At 47.5% G+C, this 23,907-nt stretch overlaps 1 protein-coding gene across 1 annotated transcript in view; it reads left to right on the plus strand.

The window, feature by feature from the left end:
- Positions 1 to 23,907, plus strand: part of KIFAP3 (kinesin associated protein 3) — a 1,290,910-nt gene that overhangs the window by 654,336 nt on the left and 612,667 nt on the right. Inside the window, exon 11 of the mRNA XM_078686865.1 lies at positions 17,257 to 17,357. Within this exon, the coding sequence (XP_078542991.1) occupies positions 17,257 to 17,357 (101 nt within the window). The remainder of the gene's footprint in view (positions 1 to 17,256; positions 17,358 to 23,907) is intronic.

Raw genomic sequence — 23,907 nt, forward strand, 5'->3', positions numbered from 1 at the left:
TAGTCGATTTTATTTGCTAAATATTCTCCCTACAATTTGTAAATAATACAGGCCTTGTTATTTTACTTAGTTGATACTAAATTCTTTTCCTTCTTGTATAAATTTGTGATATATGATTGACCTCAGCCAGGGAAGCAAACTGTTTTAAGGTGTTCTTGTGTGCAAGAGTACTGTAACTGTCATGGTTTTGAGGCCATGTAGTTATCCATTATCATTCGACTAGGGCCATATTCACATTGGTCTTTTAGAGACCGGTCTTTCTCAACCTTTCCTTTTAGTGGTAACATTTCATGCAGCTTCATTTATTTATTTATTGGTTTGTAAAGTGCTGGCTTTTGGTAAATCACCATTTTTTAGCCCTACATCTTTCCTAGTCAAGTATGATGTCAGCAAGTGGAGTGTGACTGTAAACTGTAAGAGTATCTAAAACTACTTGCAGTATCTGCTGACCAGGAGAAGGACTTTTAAGGGACTCTACCATGTAAATAGAGAGAGTGATGGTCGCTTGCTGTCTGACAGGTGGGTGAATGCCTCTTTGAAAATGCTGCTTTACAGGTTGCTCTTAAAATACATAATTCGGTTGGTATTTTATGTCTGGACGTAGTAAGTTACGTAGGCTTGCGCCTAGAGTTCTGAGGCTGTTTTTTGTGCTATTGCTTGTTATCAGAATTTCATTTTTTAACAATTTAGGTGGATGTCCTTCATCCAGGGGTACATGTGTTTCAGACATGGTATTTTTCTACTTTGGTTTGAGAAGTAGCCTAGTCAGGTGTAGACAGTGCCGGAATAAACCCTGTGGAGGCCCCTAGGCAGTTGACATTTTGCCACCCCCTTGTAAATTAGTGGGATAACATTGAACTAAGTAGTGTGCACGTCAGCCGCTAGTCGGAGATGACCATCACTACTCTACATTAAAGGAACGTAGTTTGCGGCTTTGCGCCAGATTGTTTTTCAAAATGACAGCTTCCAGAAGATGAGCTTTTAGGAGACAAACTTATGTGAATCTGATGCAGTCTTTCTGGTTTAAGTGATTTCCGTTGTTATTGGGTACATTACATGAATACAGTATTTTCTCTATAAAGTCTTTAATGGAAAGTTTTTCTTTGAGTTGATTCATTGTTTCTATCTTTTGGAAACAATTTAAGAAAACTTCATTGTAATTTTCTTTCACGATCAAATCAATATTATTTTGATCAGTTGTCGCAGGCCCCTAAAAGGAGTGGGGCCGCAAGACCGGTGCCTACTTTGTCTAAGTGGTAATCCAGAACTCTGGGTGGATTTTATGTCTGCATAATTCTGGAATCGAAATTGGTAGAGTGAGATGATGTGTCAGGAGTCTCATAAATACTAATTAGTATCTGGAAAAGGGAAGAATCTTGGGGGGCCAGAATGGTGTCAAGGTGAATTAGCCTATTTTGACTTGTCGGCATCGACATGAGAGGAATGTGTTACATAACTTAAGTGTTCTTCTGTTTGTCTCTGTCTGATTTTCTAATTTTTTTTTTTATAAATCTTTTTTATTAAACAAACTCGACATCAGGTACAGTTCACAATGGTCAATGAAGAGGGTACAATGGATACAAAAATACACACGATTACAATAGGAAAGTACATTGGAAATCATGGAGAAGGCGGGTCACCGCTAATTGATTAAACAGGAACTTATGGTCTATGTGTATGGATTGCAGAGGATACACATTTCACATTGTCCCATATCAGTGGAGAACAAGAGATCTTCACTGATTTCTGAAATTGCAGACCCGTCCTGGTCTGAAGCTTTAGTGTCTGTCCTGTAACAGGTTGTTGGATTTGATGAAATCTTGTAGCTGTTTTTTGATCTCGCTTTCGATGATTTTGCTAATGAGGTAGAGAATTAAGATGATTCTCTAGTTAATAGGTCTGATGGGTTTCCAGTGTTTTGTCTTCAGTAGAAGGATTATTACGCCTTGCTCGAACTTGGGGGGGCGCTTCTATGTTAGAGGGAGGTATTTATTCATGCTGTGGTAGCGATGTGTGGTTAGATAATCTTTGATAGCAGCTTCCGTAAATGGCTCTTCTGAGATGATTGAGGCATTTCATTTGCTTGGTCTTTTGATGCACCTCAGTCTGAACCGCATCCAGCAGCACCCACCCACACACACACAGCTCTACCAATGCACCTCAGTCCTGGCCAGCAGCACAGCCCCCTACACATAGCTTTACCATTGCACCTCAGTGCTGGCCAGCAGCAACCCCCCCCAGCTCTACCGATGCACCTCAGTCCTGGCCTGCAGCACGCCCCACACACACACACAGCTCTACCGATGCACCTCAGTCCTGGCCTGCAGCACACCCCTACACACAAAGCTCTACCGATGCACCTCAGTCCTACCTGCAACATGCTGCCCCCCCACACAGCTCTGCAGATGCACCTCAGTCCTGGCCTGCAGCATGCTCCCCCCCCCACACAGCCCTACCGATGCACCTCAAGCCTGGCCAGCAGCACCCCACACACAGCTCTACCGATGCACCTCAGTCCTGGTTAGCAGCACACCCCCACGCTCAGTCCTAACTTGCAGCATGCTCCCCCTTACACACACAAAGCTCTACCGATGCACCTCAGTCCTTACCAGCAGCACACCCCCACACACAACTCTACCGATACACCTGAGTCCTAGCCTGCAGCATTCCCACCCACACACACAGCTCAACAGATGCACCTCAGTCCTGGCCAGCTGCACGCCCCCCCACACACAGCTCTACCGATGCACCTCAGTCCTGGCCAGCCCCCCCCCCCCCCACACGGCTCTACCGACGCAACTCAATCCTGGCCAGCAGCACAGCCCCCCACCACAGCTCTACCATTGCACCTCATTCCTGGCCAGCAGCAACCACCCCCACCCACAGCTCTACCGATGCACCTCAGTCCTGGCCTTCAGCACTCGCCCACACACACAGCTCTACTGATGCACCTCAGTCCTGGCCTGCAGCACGCCCCCACACACACAGCTCTACCGATGCACCTCAGTCCTGGCCTGCAGCACGCCCCCACACACAAAGCTCTACAGATGCACCTCATTCCTGGCCTGCAGCATGCTTCCCCCCCACACAGCCCTACCGATGCACCTCAAGCCTGGCCAGCAGCACCCCACACAGACAGCTCTACCAATGCACTTCAGTCCTGGCCTGCAGCACGCCCCCCCCCCCTCACAAGCTCTACCGATGCACCTCAGTCCTGGTCAGCAGCACCCCCCCAACACACACAGCTCTACTGATGCACCTCAGTCCTGGCAAGTAGCATGCCCCCCCCAACACAGAGCTCTACCGATGACCCTAGTCCTGGCCTGCAGCATGGTCCCCTCCCCCCACACAGCTCTACCGATGCTCCTCAGTCCTGGCCTGCAGCACACACACCCCACACACAGCTCTACCGATGCCCCTCAGTCCTGGCAGCAGCATGCCCCCTACACAGCTCTACTGATGCACCTCAGTCCTGGCCAGTAGCATGGTCCCCCCACATACACAGCTCTTACTGATACACCTCAGTCCTGGCCAGCAGCGCCTCCCCCCCCCCCCCCCCCCCCCCCCCCAGTTACACCGATGTACCTCAGTCCTGGCCAGCAGCATGCGCCCCACACACAGTTCTAACGATGAACTTCAGTTTGGCCAGTAGCACGCCCCCCCTCACACACAGCTCTGCCGATCCACCTCAGTCCTGGCCTGCAGCATGCTCCCCGAGCCCAGCTCTACCGATGCACCTGAGTCCTGGCCAGCAGAACGCCCCGCCACCACACACAGCTCTACTGATGCACCTGAGTCCTGGCCTGCAGCATGCCCGCCCCACACACGCACACGCAGCGCTACCGATGCAGCTGAACCCTGGGCTGCAGCACTGCAGCAACCCGACTATTCCATTTCTGAGAACCTGGCACTACTTGGCATGTGCTCGCGAATCCTGACAGGCAGCAGCACTGCCACTCCAATTTTGGGGGATACACAGAGCTCTGGCAAAACAGCTCGATTTTAGAATTTCTAATCTCGGGCGCTCAGTGGCCTCTACATTTCGATTAAGTCAGATGGTATGCTTATGGGCGCATCTAACCTTAACCCCGCATAAACCGCTTAAGCATATGGGACCATAACCCTGTTCCTCAAGCGAGAACCCGTTCAACAGGTATACCGCTTGTAGAATATCATTCCTTCTGTATTTTATTTTCATATCATTCAGTAATACAAGGCCTATGGCTTATCTCCGCTTTAACCATTTTTCTGTATTTATGCAGAGGTCCTGGGATATCTGTATAGCACCCTCGCTGCACCATAGACCTATTTACATTCTGAGTAGTGCATTTCTTTCTCCAATTTCCTTAATTATTTGTTGATGTACCCACAGTTAATGGTCTCTCAAACCTCATCTTTCGATCTCCTGCATTTCTGTCTAACAAATCTGTAACCCATACGCTCCTTGGGCTAATATAAAGCATTTCAACTCACACTTGTCTCTTGTTTATCTCCCCAAGGCATTTCATTGGCGCGCTCATATATCGCCCCCTCCCTCACCGGTTAGGTTGATCCTTCTTGTATCGCACATTTAGGTGCCCTTGCTTCACATCAGCTTCTCACTCCCCTGCATTCTCCTGAGCCTCGGTATTAGTCTCATTGACCAACCTTTACTTTTTATTTGCACAGGCCCAATCACCATATCGGCAGAGACCGCAATAAACATTCCACTTATCTCTCTCTAACCCCCAGTCCACCACTGCCTTGCCATGTCAGCTCCTACCTTCTCGGATAGCCTACAAGAACCAACACGTGACCTATAATCTGCAATCCCAACGGTACAGTCATCAACCACATTCAATAAACACCAGAGAACCACCCTATCAGACGTCATCACATACGCCCCTCACTTCCAGTAACCCTTTATGAGTATTGAGTAGCGTGCTACCCACCGAAAAGCACTTTGACACCTCATCAGGGTTAGCAGGCGCTATATAAATCCAAACCCTTCCCTCCTCTATCACTCCACTATGCTTTTTCAATTCCAATACACCCGTGTCCACCGCTCTTTCACCACTAATACTCTTTGGGTTCCGGAGTAGCGTGCTACTCGCCGAAAAAGCGCTTCAACGCCTCGTCAGGGGTAGTAAGCACCATGTAAATGCAAATGCAATTACTGGACACCCAATAGCACCTTTCCCCACCATACTCACTACACAACTCTTTTCCATGTGCACCTCGATTCTGCCTTTCTCAAATATAACATGACTGACAAAGCCCCTCTCCTCAACATCAGGTGTGCAACACAGCACTAGAGCAATGTAGGTGGTAAAGTGCTGCCAACTCCGTGGCATGCCCCCTCACCTCACCAGCGGATATCTTAGAACCAGGCAGAAATAGGCAGCTTAACACAGTCACAATCATGCCTCATAGCTCTTTAGCTGCCTTGGCATGCGGTCTAGAAAACAATCAGAGGCCAGGCTACAAGTAAGCCACCACTCAGCTCAAATAAAAACAGCAACGTTTCTTTAGCACATCGCCCAGAGCGATGCTGTGGATTGTTTCTAATATTCGACCTCTTTCTGCTCGCCCATGTGCCCCCTTCAAGATCCTCCTCTCCTTCCGCATTCTGCCAGCACCCTCCTACCCAATAGTCATCCACCACCACGTCCACCACTACCACGTCCACCACTACCACGTCCACCACTACCACGTCCACCACTACCACGTCCACCACTACCACGTCCACCACTACCACGTCCACCACCACCACGTCCACCACCACCACGTCCACCACCACCACATCCACCACCACCACATCCACCACCACCACGTCCACCACCACCACGTCCACCACCACCACGTCCACCACCACCACGTCCACCACCACCACGTCCACCACCACCACCACGTCCACCACCACCACCACGTCCACCACCACCACCACGTCCACCACCACCACGTCCACCACCACCACGTCCACCACCACCACGTCCACCACCACCACGTCCACCACCACCACGTCCACCACCACCACGTCCACCACCACCACGTCCACCACGTCCACCACCACCACGTCCACCACCACACCCACCACCACCACCACATCCACCACCACCACCACATCCACCACCACCACCACGTCCACCACCACCACCACGTCCACCACCACCACCACGTCCACCACCACCACCACGTCCACCACCACCACCACGTCCACCACCACCACCACGTCCACCACCACCACCACGTCCACCACCACCACGTCCACCACCACCACATCCACCACCACCACATCCACCACCACCACGTCCACCACCACCACGTCCACCACCACCACGTCCACCACCACCACGTCCACCACCACCACGTCCACCACCACCACGTCCACCACCACCACCACGTCCACCACCACCACGTCCACCACCACCACGTCCACCACCACCACGTCCACCACCACCACGTCCACCACCACCACGTCCACCACCACCACGTCCACCACCACCACGTCCACCACGTCCACCACCACATCCACCACCACCACCACATCCACCACCACCACCACCACATCCACCACCACCACCACATCCACCACCACCACCACCACGTCCACCACCACCACCACGTCCACCACCACCACCACGTCCACCACCACCACCACGTCCACCACCACCACCACGTCCACCACCACCACCACGTCCACCACCACCACCACGTCCACCACCACCACCACATCCACCACCACCACATCCACCACCACCACCACCACATCCACCACCACCACATCCACCACCACCACATCCACCACCACCACCACCACCACCACCACCACATCCACCACCACCACCACCACCACCACCACATCCACCAACATGTCCTCCACCACCACCATGTCCACTGTAGGAGAGTAGGGTCTGCTTTCCTATGGTCACCCCCCTTTTTGCTTTTTGCTTCAATGGTTTTCGACTTAATGTGGCTGTGGGCCTGCTAATCAGACCCACAGCCCTGCTGTTCTCTCTCTAAATTTCACACCATGTACTTTAGGTACATCACCAATTGGGATTTGGGTCACTCTTGTGAGTCCCTGTACAGTGTACCATAGGTATCCAGGGCATAGGCGCACCCAAGGCCTACCAGGGGCTGCAGCATATCTTTTGCCACCCCTGGCTGGCCATCCAAACTGACACAACTGGCTGATCCCTCAGCTGGGGCAAGGTCGTGTAATCACCCCTTGCTTAGGTTTAGTATTCCTATACCTACCATTATATATAGACACATATTCACCTATAAGTCACTCCTATGGCAGGACTTACCAATCCTGAAGGCAGAGTGCTTGGTTTTATGTGAGATTGTCGTGTATTTCTATAGGTTCTGAATCGATCCCCCTATTCCTGACCCTATTCTGGTTAAACTAACTAGCTAGTTAACTAACAGTCAGCCCATGAGGCAAGAAAACCCCCATGATGCAGATACCGTTATCTGACGCAGTCACACTACGGCACAGGAACGTGTTATCTGATTAGGTCATAACGCTTGAGATCTAATTAGACAAGCGACATTCCTCCAGCCCCTGATAAGGCATACGACGTTCTCATAACAAATCAAACCTATGACAACCTGGATAATCCGTGCGGCCATTGTTTTGATTTCACAGAGAACTTTTGCAAAAGAATGTGCTAACGAGCAAGTCGTATGACATCTTTATTGACGTACCTATGTCCATCCTTACGTCAATCTCGGCACCTTTAAGGTATAAATATTGCCGACCTTGCCCTATGCAAACACACGCGTGGTGACAAGACGGAGCAGCCATACTTGCCGAAGCCGAGAGCAGAAGCAGACCCCGCTGGCGCAGCCCCGCCTTTCTGACGCGCTGAGAGACGCGCTGCTATATCAAGCCGAGAGACCCAGCACCGGCGTTTCTGGGCAGCCCTCGCAGGCAGCCTGGAATATCGAGAGCAGAGAAAGAGATACCATTCCTCATTCATCCTAAATTCCAGGTACAGAACTGAATAACCCCTCACAGAGAATTCTTTAGTTATTCACTTGGCAAAAACAAACTTAACTTAAACTGTAACTTTCTATTCCCGCCCACGCATTAGACTTAGGTCAGGTACACGGGGTAGGCGTATTTAGAAACACCAGTTGAGCACGTTTAGTCAAATGTATATGTGTATGTAAATATATTTTAATCATTTTAAACATCATATGGCTCAGAAACCATATCAATGTTTTTACAGTATTATTTTATACTATTGCTTTTAATGTATGCACTTTACTTAACTATAAGTATTGCAATAATATCGATCCATTTCTCATGTATGAGAAAAGAGACTGATCAATAAATAACATCTTTTATTGAACACGCCCGTCTCTTCCTTTTCTCTACATTCTGATGAGACTAAGAATGCACGTACTGACTGAGTAAAATAATTGCCTTGTGCTCACACGACTCTCGAGATTGACTCTTGATTAGGGGAGAGCAAAGTTGTCATGTTCTATGGTTGTCAGAAACTAAATCCCTTCTTGTCTAATCAGGGAAGTTAACCCTTCCTTGAACATTCGAGAAAGTTTCTAGCGAACTCTGAGCTTAGCTGGCAAACCCAAAAATTAAGTCTAGTATCGACAGTAGTAGACCTAGTTAACGTCTGGCCTAGGCCTTTACTGCTGTAGGTACTATTCCAATGCGCAGAGCCTATTGGGAAAATAGGAACTACACTACAAGATGAGGCTCTAGCATGAGCTGAGCCTGTCTGCAGCTTTCAGAACCATGTCCTTATAGCTGTTCTAGGATATAGCCATACCATGTACTCTTAAGTGCATTATAATCCTCGCGGTTGAATGCTAACTTTGGTTTGGCTTTATCAAAACATGTCGGTAAGGTGTCATACGCTTTGGAATACTACCCCCTCGCCAGTTATGGCGACGTGGGTAGCATTCCACCCTTCTAGAGGGAGAAGACATGTTGTTCCTACTAATCCCGGTTAAAGTTAACTAGAGCCTCAGTATCACAAAATGGATGCTGCTGCCACAGACACAAGTCTGACCTCCTGCTGCTGGGAGTCCTTCCAGCGAGGGAGGCTTGGACAATAGGTTTCCTGTCTTGGGAGGTGCGAGCACCACCCCAGACAGGACTTTGTGTATTGGGACAGGGAGGGCTGAATAGATTAAGACACTGCCTGGAGCACCCTAGGTGCTCCATGCATACCCCGGTTCAAACCGGTTGCTGGGGCACTCCAGCCCCAGCTCTGGCGCGAAACTGGTCAAAGGAGAGGGGGTGTAACCACCCCCTTCCTGGTCCCACCCATAGGAGGGACCTAGAAAGTAATCCAGCCCCTTTTAGTTATATAAAGGTAGGAGCTGAGTCCTAGGACTTAAGATTTGATCCTGAATTGAAACTTGAAACGGAACTCTGGACCTTCGACATTCTGCTGAAGCTGAAGACTGAAGAATCTCCCTTGTGGCCAAGGAGTGACCACCCTGGGCAACCAGGCACCATCCAGCAAATCAACGGCTTGCTTTGTCGACGCTCCTGCCGGGACCCGCGCACAGAGCCTGACAAGACCCAGACTTCCAGGCGTCTCTGACCCTCTCTTCACGTCTGCAGCATAGCTGAGATCCGTGGAGGCAACGAGACACGTGGGACCGGACATCTTGAAAAGTCCACGACTTGCTAACTGTGCAGCTCCTGAGGTATCCTCGCAGCTGTGCACTGGGGATTGAGAAGCCCCGAATCCGAGCTCCACCTGCACCGAAGATCAGCCCTTCACCCTCCACGAGTTCTGCGTGGGGCCCTTCTGCTGGTGTTCTGCTCGACGCGTTGTCCGGTTGCTGGCCCGTTGGCTAGTAGCCTCTGTGACGACAATCCTTTGTAACCAACTCGCTGGTCTGGTTGCTCCAGACTGGCCCTTGCCTCCCTGCAAAGGTGAGGCACCTCAGACCTTGCTGTTCTGCATCAGAAGCCTTCTTTGTATCCTGCGTGAGTTGCCTTTGCCAAGGCTGGTTGACTCCAATCCGGCGGTCGACCCCTCCATCTGCGAGAACCTTCGTGGGACAGCTCCTCTCCAGCATCTGGTCATCCTCGACGCCTCCTGGTCCGCGTGGCTGAAGAGACAAGCTTCACGACAGCACATGATTGCTCCTCGACGTCGCCTGGTTCCTTCCTGGTTCCACCCGGTCACTGGCTAGTGACCCAGACTCTGTCCCCTCTACTTTCAGGTCTTCATCCTCGATCCACCCTTGGATCCATCCGGACATCTTCCTCCTGGTCGCCTGCAGCATCTTTCTTCACAGGCTCCATAGACTTCAACGGCGAAACCCGACACATCTTCACACCTATGCACCTGCTTCCTGTGGGTGAGGTAATGCGAGTACTCCGGTGCTCCCAAGGGTATTGACTATTCAAGTGTCTAGGTTTTTGGTTGTTTCCTTCTAGCTAGACCGGAAGTGTCCTAAATCCTTCTTTTTCTAACCTCTAAGTTCCCATTAACTTAACATTGACTCTCGCGTGTGTGTTAAAGACACTGCACGCGCCGCCTGTGGGCCTCCTACTCCTAACCTAAGGGTCAGATAGTGTAGCCCCTGGGATTCTCTAGGCCCTAGGCCTCTCCTTTTCCCAAGTCGTGGTTCTTATACCACTTACTTAGTATATGGTTTTACGCACCCCTAGGGCCTAACTGTAAATTGTGCTATTTAAAGTATTCTGATTAAGTAACTTATGTGCTTTGGCCTATGATCTCATAAAGAGTTCAGAGGAGTGTGTTAGTAAATAAATACATATATATTTTATATATATCCTGTGTGGTGTCCTTTCATTTGATATTCAAGGGGTTACATATGGTAAAACAGCTGGCTTTGCACGCCCTCAAGAGTCTTTTAGCCTAAGACTGTTCTGTCCACGCTACCACTAGGATAGCTGGTCTATAAGGTTGACTTTACAACCATCACCATAAGGGTTGTTTGGACTGGTGCAAGATGCTCACTAGAATAGTGAACATCATAAACCAGGCCAACTTCTCACAGGTTCCACATCACTGTATTCCTCTCGAATCATCCGACAGTTCTTCAGGGGCCTCTTTCGAATGTATCCGCCCATACGTCATCCGCCGCCTGCTTGGCCCCTGAATCTGGTTTTATCTCAGCTCCTCCTACCTCCTTTTGAGCCCATCCATTCAGCGGACTTACAATTCCTCACGTGGAAGGTTGCTCTCCTACTCGCGCTTACATCCTCCAGGCGAGTAAGTGGCATTCAAGCATTCACAATTCAACCTCCATTTCTTCAATTTTCCAAGGACGCTGTTACTTTGCGTACAAATCCAAAATGTATCCCCAAGGTTCCTACGGATTTCCATCTTAATGAGCCTGTCATTCTCAAGACTTTCTCCCCAAATCCTCAGTCTCCTGCTGAGCGTTCTCTACACTCCTTGGATTTAAACCGTTGCCTTGAAATTCTACATTCAGCGAACCGCTCCTTTTCGAAAATCCGACCAGCTCTTCGTGGCCTATGGCCGAATGTGCAAAGGACAACTAGTCACTAAACCATCCATTACTAGATGGATTTCTTCTGCCATCTCCTTCTGCCATCAACGGGCTGGAAAGCCTCTTTCTGCTCCGGTGCGAGCACACTCAACAAGGGCTGTGGCATCATCTACCGCCCTCTTTGCTGGAGTGCCTCTGCGCCAGATCTGCAGAGTTGCAACGTGGTCGAGCAGACACTTTTACGAGGCACTACTGTGTGGATTCAGCGGACGCTGCAGATGCTGATGTGGGACAGGCAGTGCTACGAAATCTTTTCAACTAAGGTGAGCCTCTGTTGCTTCCTGCCTCCTGTCATAAAAGGTTTTGCCTTATGTCTAAATGTATGCTATGTTCATATGTGCACTGACTTTACTTACTTTGGTTTTCACTGCCTTTTATGACTCATGTATTGGTTTACTGCTTTCTATTCTTATTCAAGCATGTGAATCTATGAAAGACACCCCTAATACTGGAGAAGAACATTACTTACTTACCTGTAAACTGTGGTTCTCCAGTATTGGTGTCTTTCATAGATTCACATGCGACCCACCCTTCCTCCCCTAGAGGCTCTCTTCTCCTCATGCACTATGGCTCACTTTGGTGCTACGAAAATTTGAGGGCCTGAGCTTCTGAGGAGAAGGTTCTAGAGGATGTTGCTGCCTGATTGGCTCGAATGTGGACTATTATAATGACTCTGATATGTTACTAAAGTGAATTCTCCCTTTAAGGCTTCTATGGGCCTTTTTAGTTCTATGGTACTTTTAACTTTATTTCTATATTTTATATGCATTACATTTTATATGTATATGTATAATTATATATTTTTCTATATGTATATAATTATATATTTTACTACTATTTTATGTACCATGGGACTCCCACTTCGACGACGGGGAATATTCAAGTATGTGAATCTATGTAAGACACCAATACTGGAGAACCACAGTTTACAGGTAAGTAACTAATGTTCTTTTGGTTTGTTTTTCTGAACGTGTTGATCGTCTTTGGACTTCACAGGTTCTTCTTTTGGATGTCTGTGACGATATCTGAAAGGTACAAGAAGAAAGTGTATCAGTATCTTTATACATGACAGGTTTTCTCAAATTATCCCTATTCCTGAGGTTATACCTCCTTTCAGAAGGCTCCTTTTGAGGAGACCTACCTTGGGATTGAGAACATTTTATTTTCCCACTTCTTTTTAGAAGAGGTAGGATTGTGTTTAATAGAGTCTTTTTCATAACTCTCAGACTCAGCTTTATCTGTTTAATTTTATACATTTTTGTATCTTGTTAAGTAATTCTGCGTCTGACATTGCTTCAACGCCAGGATGAGGTGTGTAACCTGCTAAAACTGGCCATGTTGCTCCTGGTCTACCGAGTGGACCGAGCCTGGTAATGTGATTGTGATGTTTTAGGGCGCCTTTAAACCAGAGACCATGCTCCTGGTATGTGAGTGGAATTTCAATATCCTCGAAAGGAATATATTCCTCAGATGGATCATCATCTTTGTAGAAGTGAAACATTTTAGTTACTGGATGTAATTCAGGGACTACTATCCGTGAGTAGAATACCTCTGTCTGGTGAGATTCATGTGCCTCTATCACAAAAACTGCTCTACCACCTCTTGGTGTTAGGCCATGTTTTATAAGTTTTAGAGTGATGGCTCTCCTTACATTTGTAGGAATGATTATAGCATTCTCATCGGTTTCATTAAAACCTGTATAATCAAAAGCTACCGCGACATCTTTGGGTACAGCTCCACTGGTTCCGCTGTTAGTCTCGTTATTAGACATTGTTTAATGAAAGTTGCAGAGCAAGTTTCAAGGGAACAAAGATAAGGTGCACAATATTTTGGAACACTGCTACAATCGTAAGACAGAATGCGAAGTATACGTACAGTGTTAGCAGTAAGATAAAATAATACTGCAATAGCATGGTTTGTAATTATGACATGTATTCATAAAAATACATACATAAACAACACAGGCTAAAATGGGAGTACTCGTCTGGTGCCTTTAGCTAGTTCTACCCCAGTGTACCTATCCTAAGTTTAGTAGGAGGTAAGAAGTAGGTGCTGTTTTTCTATAGTCTAGTTTAGCTATAGTTTGGATTGATGTTGCCAAGATTTGCCAAAAGTCCCTCTAGGTTCTAGTCCGCCCCATACCTTAGAATGAGAGACGTTGGTATCTCTTTCCGGGTCTTGATCTCTAACACCCCGCAAGGGGAGTCAGAAACACTAGAGCTGGATTCTCTGCGAGGTGGATGACAGCATCTGGTCATTGCGTCAGGTGGGGACTCTACTTCCTTCCGAACTTGCCGTGGTGAGCCGTGCCGTGCAAGTATGCAGCCGAACTGTGGTTTGCCATGGCAAGTGAAGGTATATTTATACCTTGAAGATGTTTAGGAATGCCAGTATTTACGTAAAAGTCGGGCAGAGGAACGTCATGAATGAACCCCTAAGGAATAGATGTTCATGCATAATAAAAGAGTTCTCGGAGAAAACAATAATCCAAGCAAGGGGTAGTCCTAAAGGCGTAAGAGTATGGTTTTCCAAGAACTCGTTGTGACGTGGATGGACAGATGTAGGTGGCCATGCCTGTATTTGTTTAGCAGGGATAATGCCTAATTAAGGGTAAGATTTCTATGCCTAATTATGGGCAATGCGTATTGTGCCTATATAAGGGATTAAATCAGGAAACCTATATACGGTATCTAAATCGACACACAACAATCCTTCCTCCATTTCATCACCAGACCAAGAGAGCCAAAAACTTGATTCAGTGGTGATAAATATTTATGGCACATCTGCAATAATAATGTCAACTGCAAGGGCCACAGCTCTCCTGGGTTGATATGATAGGTCATTGTGGGACTCTTTCTAGCAATTTGCCCATGACTAACCAAGAGATTGCAGGGAAGAGATAATAGAAATCCTAAATGAAAAAATTATGGCATATAATCAAGTCATCAGTGCAGCCGCAGAATCATCCATAGCGACTGCACATGGTTATCATATGGGTCTGTTCCATTTATCTTGGTTGAAATTAATGGGCCTTGAACCAGAGTCCCAACAATGTATTTTGAAACATACCCTTTTCGCGCACTATACTTTTTGGCAGTCATACGGATGATGAAATTGCCCGGATGAAATTGGAGAAGCAGATCTTACAGGCTGTATGTCAGGGGAAAAATGAAAGAACAGAAAAACACTCATGTTCAGACCTTATACAAATAGTTTTTTTTCCACTGAGTGTTCAGACCCCTCAGTGGCATCATGACCAGCAACACAGGCCTTTGTCTACAACAGGGATGCCCGACCTCAGGTAAAGGGGAGCATCAATTAGCTGGTCAACTACAGAAGCTGGAAAGCCCCCTGCAGGCATGAAGCAATGATTTCCCACTTCCTCTCTTCCTTTAGCCACTCTGGCAGAGGGAAGCATTTCTAATTTCCTGGAAGAGTAGACCACCTTAACAAATGGTGCATGGGTGCCAAATACTATTCAGAATTCCTTCAGTCTCTTATACATCCATTTTCCTCCTGGGATGCCACCAAAACAGGCATTCATGCAACATCTAGGGATGCTTGAGCAAGAAGTGAACATTCTGCTTCAAAAACAGGATGTAGAGACAGTTCCTTTTCTCCAAAAAAGGACTGGGGATTTATTTGTGCTACTTTTGTGTGAAAACGACGGGGCCAAAGAATGAATGCAGACTCATTCTTGGCCTTCAAATGGTGAACGAATGGATTCAGAAATTGAAATTGAAGATGCTAGCATTACATCAACTACCCACAGCTACATCAGGAAGATTGACTATGCTCCATAGATCTTCAAGATGCATACTTTCAAATGGCTATAGCCAAGAAACATGCTAATTTCTTGAGAGTTCTGCTCGGCCCCAGCCACTATCAATTCAAGGTCATTACATTTAGCCTCAAATGTGTGCCTAGAATATTCTCAAAAGTGCATGGTTGTCGTCGCAGCACACTAGAAGACGCAGAAGCTCCTCCTCTCTTCATTTCTAGACTCCTGAATGATCAAAGCGTCAAAAAGTCTGCATGTTTGTCCATATTTACAAACAGTCTCCACTCTCACCACTTAGGACAGCATGTCAACCTTTCGAAATCAAGATCATCTCCATTGCAGTCTCTGCACTATCTGGGAGTTGTTCTGGATATTTTAAAGCAAAAGTGTTTCCATCGGAGGAAGGTCTATTATCTACCCATCTGAAATATTGCAATCTGCTGAAGGCAAACCATCCAACAGCGAATTAAATATGTATGCTTCTGGGCTCCCTGGGGACCTGCATCTGTCTGGTGCCAAATGCCCTCATCAACATGATACCATTACAGGAATGCTGCGAAAACCAGTGGTGCCAATAATCCGGCCAGTATGAGGATAACAGCTTACCACACACGCAGCCCAGTCCCTTCCAAGGTACTGTTATCTGATAAACCTGTGCAGAATGAACTTCCATCTGTATGTTCCATCTTACACTGTGGCGTCCAAAGCCTTCCTATCAGATTGGAGTGCCTATGCGGATCACTTGTAGATTCGACAAGATTGGTCTATGAATGAAACATTACATCACGTCAGTCTGCTGGAATTAAGAGCGGTACCCCTAGCCATGAAAGCTTTCCTTTCTTCTTTCAGGACAAACTCCGCTTTTGTTCAGCTGAGCAATACAACACAAATGCACTATCTGAACAAGCAGCAATAGACAATGTCTGGAGTTGTTTCGTTGGAGTCCCAGACCATCTGAAATTGATAAATAGGTAGGAATCTATCTCTCAGTGGTCCAGATTACTTAAGACGACTTGTTGAGCAGAACAAACAAGAAAAAAACACACGTGGGTCCTCAACGACTCCATCCTTCAAAACCTCTTATGCAGCAGGGGTTCCCCTCAACAAATCTCTTTTCAACGACAGAGAACGAAAAATGCCCCATTGTGCCTCGAAATTTTACCAACCAGGGACAAAGGGGAAAGCCCTATGGATCGACAGGTCTGGCAAATTTCTATATGACTTTCCACTGATTTCCCATAATTCCAGTGGTCCTCATCACACTGACCTTTTTTGAGAGCCAGAGTTATCCTAGCTGCCGCAGAGAGGGCCCACCAGTAGTGGTTCATGGACTTCCTTCTCCTGTTGGAAAAATCGCAAAGGAGGCTTCCATCCAGACCAGACCTTCTGCACAAACTGGGAGGCCAACTTCTACACTCAAACTGCAATCCTTGAATTTGGTGTAATGATTTTAGTGGGGATCCCCTGAAGAAGAAGTAGGATTACATGTAAGTAAACCTTCCTTCCCTCCTTTTTAATGTACCGCGTTCAAATGTTGGATATTTGAGGAACAAAAACATTCAATGGTATTTGAGAAGAGCTGAATGGTTTAAATTGTATCTTAATTGCAATTGAAAGTGTAATGAGAACACCTATTTTGAACATTTAATGCTTGGCTGCTATTTACAATTTTTTTGTGAGTGCTATAAAATGTGTTTTCTAATGCAACGCATACGAAGGGCTTGCCTTATTTATACATTACATATGCAAAAATAATTAGTTAGATAAATAGTTACTTGGCTGCACAGATGTGCCCAAATACAACATTATTAGACACATACATTGATGCAAAGATGTGTCCCTACTTATAATTATTTAATTTTTTTAAGCACTTCGAATTGGCAAAAGTAAGTAGTAATAGCAATTGATAGACAAAAAGAAATGCTATTCCATAAACTTGTACTCTTGGTTCTTTTCAGATAATGAAAGCTTTAAACAGATAGCTATGTGTGTTTTGTACCACATTAGTATGGATGACCGTTTTAAGTCGATGTTCGCTTACACAGACTGTATACCACAGGTAAGGCTTTCAATGTGTTTGATTATATAATAGAAGATGCAAAACCAAATTTTGATTAATATCCACATTGACCACTTTTTGACTTCTTGTTTGTTAAGCTGATTATTTTGTTTTATTTAATGTGCATCTCCTGTCCCTTTGTGATAGCCCCAGAGTGCTTTTTTTTAGTATAAAGCTGAACTTTGAACCTTAATTCCTTCGGGGAATGTATGTAAGATCAAGTTAGGATAGTATCAATACAAGATGAGAGGTGGGACCTAATTTAGAGTTCGGCAGACGGGTTCCTCGGTCACAAACGTCGACTTATTACAAGTGCATTATATCTAATGAAATTGTAATAAGACCGCTAGGATACTTGCCACGTTTGTGACGAGTACCCCATCTGCCTTACTCCAAATCAGGCCTATACTCTTCTCAGCAAAATATTGTCCATGTCACTGTCACAAATATTGTTTTAGCAGTGTTGTTATTGGGAGCAGAATTTCCTTGTCGGTATAGACAACAAGGTGTGCTGTAATGCAAAGTTGGAGTCCTTCAATCTGACATTGGTTATTGCTGGCTCTATCAGTCTTAGTTCTCAGCTTTATGCTTTTTGTACAAGTTGGGTTTTCTCATCGGGGTGAAGCTAACCTGCATGGTGAGAGCAGCGCCCGCGAGGAACTCCTTGCCTACCCCTGGGATTTTCTTCTTAATACTGCTGGCTTGACCAGAAGCTGAAGCGCGCGGATGATCAGACCTACCCCCCGAAGTGTGCAGGTCCCTATGGGCTTCCTGGAAAACGAATATCCGCTTGGAGCCCTGCTTGCTATCGGGTCATTGTCTAAGACCGCTAGAGGCTGTGACTGCAGTTGGGAAATCCGCGTGATGGACGGTGCCAGCTCTACTAGAGCTGCGTCTTTAGTGCACTAACCCACATTGGGGGCATGACCCACCCACTGCCTGCTGCCGTGAGTGGACCAGCTCAACAGGTGAGTGCACAGCTGGTAGCCAGACTGTATGATGCAACCCACCCAATGCCTGGATCATCGAACACTGCACCCTTCAGGAGCCAATGCTCTGTTTCACGCCAGCTGCCTGCATGGCTTACAAATTATAGAGGCACAATAGCTGGGGTGTGCACAGCCCCTTGTTAGAAATGGGGCTCTCTAGTTGGCAGGTTTGCACCCTGTCCGAGTAGGGACCCTTCCTTTTAGGCAGGGTATGGGGATTTACACTTCTAAAATAACACATGCTCACCCCCTTTGTAGCTTGGCACAAGCAGTCAGGCTCATCTCAGAGGCAATGTGTAAAGCGTTTGCACCTACCACACAGTAATACAGGGAAAACACTACAAAAGGACACCACACCAGTTTTATAAGAATAGCTAATATTTATCTGTGTTAAGCAAGACCAAAACGATAAAAACCTAACACAGTAATAAAGCTATGAATATTGCAAATTCTGATGAATACTTCTGCCTGTGGATTCCTCACCTTTTGAATACCCCCTGCGCCAGCATTCTGCAGGACATTGTTTCCTAGCTCTCCCACGTCGACGAGGACGTCAGAATAGACAGCGGCACCGTATGATGTCATCGGAGCCACAAAAGGACCTCGTCGGCGTGCTGACGTCAGTTCCCTTTTTTCCGCGCCGTCGACGCTTAATGGTTTTTCTAGGGGCTCTCCATTTTCCACTAGAGAAAACATTGTATCTCTTGTTTGTTCCTGATGGCTACTTCTAGGAAGACGGGATTTAAACCCTACAGAGAATGTGGTGGGCATATGTCAATCACGGACCCGCACTATGACTGCCTCTGGTGTTTATCTTCAGACCATGACGTCGAAAAGTGCAGAAGCTGCAGGAAGATGAATCTCAAAGCGATTAAGGAGCTTGAAGCCAAGTTGTTCATGGCCAAAGCCAAGAAGGAGAAGAGGGGTCAAAAGAGGGCGAAGTCTTAATCTTCTCACAGTTCAAAGTCGAAGAAACATAAGAAATCTAAAAGAAGATATGGCTCTCGACATAGTTCTTCGAAGGTTAAGGCTTCGAGGTCATCGACTACGACTGAGCGACCTCGAAGGAAAAAACGTTATCTCTCCATCCCCTTTTCCTCGGGTGACGCATTTTCCATCTCCGGTTACAGGGTCGCCGGCTTCAAAAGGTTCTTCGCAGCATGAAGATTTACCGGCTCCAGCGACGTCGCCTCGGGAGTCCTCTCCAGGCCGGGTGGCTTCCCCTGTGCGGGCGCCGTCCCCGGCTCTGTAACCTCCAGTTCGACATCGGGTGACTTCTCTTCAGACAGGTACGGATCCATATCCACCTTTTCCTGTTCCTGGGCCAGATTCTTCGCATTTTCTCAATGCGATGTTTGCCAGGGCCTCTGCTCCATCCGGCGTTCCTTCGGGCCCGTGGGTACTTTGGCCTTTAACCTGGGTGTTCCTCAATTCTATCCCCAGGCACCCTTCATGCCATTCTTGCCGTCGACTCCGGCTTGGCGTTTCCCGGTGCCGAGATCCTCCACTCTGGCTCCTAGGACTCCTTTGGCTGCTGAGTCGGCGCCGCCTCGAGTTCGATCAACCTCGAGGTTCGAAGCCGAGGCTCCTTCGTTGACGCCGTTGATGGCTTCAACGGCGCCGCGTGTGGCTCCACCGATGCCTATACCTAAACAACGTTCTAGGAGAGAGGCGCAGAGGCTCCTTGAGGAGGAATAGCCACAGAATCAGGAGGAAGGAGCGATTGTTGACTCTATGGATGAGTTTGAAGGCCTTCATGAAGCTTGTGGCCTTGATACATCTCCTGAACATAATCTTCCATCTGCAAGTGGAGGGGTTGTACAGGACATTGCTCCATATCATGTAGTTATAAGGAAGGCAGCTGATTTACTTGGTCTTCAGCTTCCCTCAGTTGAGGTAAAATCTAACATTCTTACAGAAGTTCTAAACACTTCATCAACTTCTGAGCCGTTGCTTCCCTTTACAGATGCTTTAACTGAACCAATCCTGGAGGTGTGGCAGAATCCTTTAATTTGCTCCTGCGGATTCATCTCGAGAAGGTACAGGCCTGCCCCTGGAAAACAAGTTTTTTTATCATCACATCCTATGCCGGAAAGTTTGGTTGTCCAGGCTTCTTGTTCGAAGCAGTCTTCTGGTTCTTTCCTTACCATTCTGGGTGATAGGGATTCTAAAAAGATGGAGCAAGCTGCAAAGAAGGTATTTTCTTCTGCAAGTATGGCTCTTAAGTCCACTAATGCAACTTTCCTTCTTGGATGATATATCCATGCTTTGATGGACTCAGTTGCACAATTAGCCCCGAAGTTGCCTGAGGAAGATCGTGCCAATTTCCTAGAAGTCCTTTCGGATTTTCAGGCTGTAGCACATCAGGTGATTCAGTCGGGCATGGACACTGCCGACTCTGTGGCTCGTGTGATGGGGTCTTCTGTGGCTGCAAGGAGACGGGCATGGCTTGGATCATCTGGTTTCTCTGCTGATGTTCAGGCGACTTTGCTGGATTTGCCCTTTGATGGGTCAGAGCTCTTTGGTTCAAAGGCGGAATCAGCCTTAGAGCGTTTTTAAAGACAGCAGGGCTACTGCAAGGTCTTTGGATCTCCAGGTGCAATCTAGAGGATATGGCCACAAGTGGTATGGTGGATTTGGGAGGTCTGCTTCCTTTCGTGGCCGCCAATCGTCTCAACAGGGTCAGCAACAGCAGAATCCCTTGTGCAAGTCGTACAGAGGGAAGAATAAAAGAGGCCTTAGAGGAGCAGCTCAACAACAAATCCTCCTCCTCTTCCTCTACCTCCCCTCCCGCCACCGTTGGTGCAACAGGAAAGCAGTTCTAGAGCCTCCATCTCAGAACATGTTGGTCTGGTTGGAGGTTGGGTGTCCCATTTTCTACAAGATTGGAGACTGATCACATCAGATCGTTGGGTCTTGAATCTTGTAGAGAATGGGTACGCTCTTCCCTTTTTGGAGTTTCCTCCTCCTTACCCTCCTCGCCAGGGTTGGTGCTCAGAAGATCACTTACTACTTTTACAGCAGGAGGTTCTTACTTTGCTTCAGAATGGTGCGATAGAGGTGGTTCCAGAGCAGGAAAGGGGTCAGGGTTGCTACTCCCGTTATTTCCTGATCCCCAAGAGAGGACGGTCGTTTAAGATCAATCTTGGACCTCAGGATTTTGAACCTTTACCTCAAGCAGGAGAAGTTCAAATTGTTGACCTTGGCTCAGGTTCTTCTTGCGCTGCAACAGGAAGACTGGATGGTGTCCATCAATCTTCAGGATGCATATTTTCATCTTCCCATCCTGCAGTCGCATAGGAAGTATCTTCGGTTCACGGTAGGGTCGCAACACTACCAGTTTGCGGTTCTCATCCAATCGTTCTTACTTCCGCACCTCGAGTCTTTACAAAGATGATGGCAGTGATAGCGGCTCATCTCAGAAGGTTAGGGGTTCCTGTTTTCCCCTACCTGGACAACTGGCTGCTCAAAACAGAGTCTCCAGAGTTGGTTTTAAGCCACTTGCAACTAACAGCTCATCTGTTGTTCAAATTGGGTTTCTCGATAAATGTACCCAAATCTCACCTGGTGCCTTCTCAGCGCAGCCTGTTCATAGGGGCAATACTGGACACAGCTGTGTGTCGAGCTTACCCTCCTCCCCAGAGGATTCTCAACATTCAGGAAATGATTAATTTATTTCACGATGGAGCGGTTGTTCCAGTCCTGAAGGTTGTCAGCCTGCTCGGTCTGTTCGCTTTCTGCATTCTGTTGGTCAACCATGCATGCTGGCACCTGAGGGCACTCCAGTGGTGCCTCCGCAGGCAGTGGTATCAGTACAACAGAGATCTTGGGGAGAAGATCAGAATTTCCAGATAAGCTGCAGTGGAGCTGTCTTGGTGGAGTGTGCAGGGCAACCTGTCTCAAGGAAAGCCCTTTCAGCCTCCTCCGCCGGTGGTCACAGTAATCACGGATGCCTCCACTCTAGGGTGGGGTGCTCATCTGGGGGATGTGGAGGTCAAAGGTCTTTGGTCTCCAGAGTAAAGGTTGCTTCACATCAACCTTCTGGAATTGTAGGCAATTCGTTTGGCACTGAAGGCTTTCCTCCCTTCCCTTTGCCGTCAGTTGGTTCAGGTCCTGACAGACAACACTACCGCAATGTGGTACATCAACAAACAGGGAGGTGTAGGGTCGTTTCGTCTCTGTCGAGAGGCTCTGCGACTCTGGTCCTGGGTTCAGAACCATCGGATTTGTGTGTCCGCAAATTATCTGGCGGTGTGCTGAGTGAACGAGCGGACAGTCTCAGTCGGCGTTACTCGCCGATCACGAGTGGCGGATTCATCCAGAGGTGGTCCATCGCATCTTTCAGATGTCAGGGTCTCCTCGGTTGGACATGTTTGCCACTCACGAGTACACGCACTGCCTGTTGTTCTGCAGTCTCCAGTTTCCAATGCAGGGAGCGCTGGGGGACGCGTTTCAATTGGATTGGAGTTCGCAACTCCTTAATAAGTTTCCTCCAATACCGTTGATTCCTCGGGTTCTAACGAAGATTTGCCAAGTCCGGACCCAAGTAATATTGATCGCTCCGGATTAGCCAAGAAGGGTGTAGTACACAGATCTGCTTCACCTTTCATCGCTCCGTCTCCCTCTCAGGGCAGACCTCCTCTCGCAGTCGCAGGGGCAGGTTCTACACACCCACCTCCAGAGCCTGCACCTTCATGCCTGGAGATTCTCTCTCCCGGCGGATATAGTGGATGTTATTTCATCATCCAGGCGATACTTCACTAAGTCTGTTTACTCTTCCAGATGGTCCAGATTTGTTAAGTGTTGCGGAGGGAGAGACATTGATCCCCTAAAGGCCTCATTATCTAATATTTTGTAATTTTCTCTTTGTTTAGCACAACAAGGTTGTGCTGTTGCCACTGTCAAAGACTATTTGTCAGCCTTTCTATGTTTGCCGGTCCAACCTTCTTTATTTAAGTCACCCATTGTCATGAGGTTCATTAAGGGCCTTACAAATAAGTTTCCTCCCACACCTTTCATTATGCCTCAGTGGGATTTGAATCTAGTTCTTACTTTTTTTAATGGGTTCTCCATAAGCCTCGTCATTCTTGTCCATTGAGTCCTCTTTCTTTTAAAACGGTTTTCTTGATTGCCATTACCTCAGCTAGGAGGGTAAGTGAGCTTCAGGCTCTTAGTTTAAAACCTCCTTTCCTGGCCATTCATGCGGATAAGTTTGTTCTAAGGACCAAAGCTGCTTTCCTTCCCAAGGTGGTTACCCCTCTTCATATGGGTTAGTCCATTACTTTACCCACCTTCTATCCTCACCCTTCCAAGGAGGAGGAGAGACTGCACCGTTTGGACCCTAAGAGAGCTGTTTGCTTTTATTTGGATCGGACCAGAGATCTGAGGTTGGACGATCAGCTCTTTGTGGGCTATTTTGAGAAAATGAAAGGCAATGCAGTGCACAAGAGGACACTTTCCAGGTGGATTATCTTGTGCATCAAGATTTTCTACGCCCTGGCCAAGAAGGATCCGCCTGAAGGTATCAGACCTCATTCCACCAGAGCTAAGTCTGCTTTTTC

Source organism: Lissotriton helveticus, chromosome 1_1, assembly GCF_964261635.1.
Source record: "Lissotriton helveticus chromosome 1_1, aLisHel1.1, whole genome shotgun sequence".
NCBI classification, from domain to species: Eukaryota; Metazoa; Chordata; class Amphibia; order Caudata; family Salamandridae; genus Lissotriton; species Lissotriton helveticus.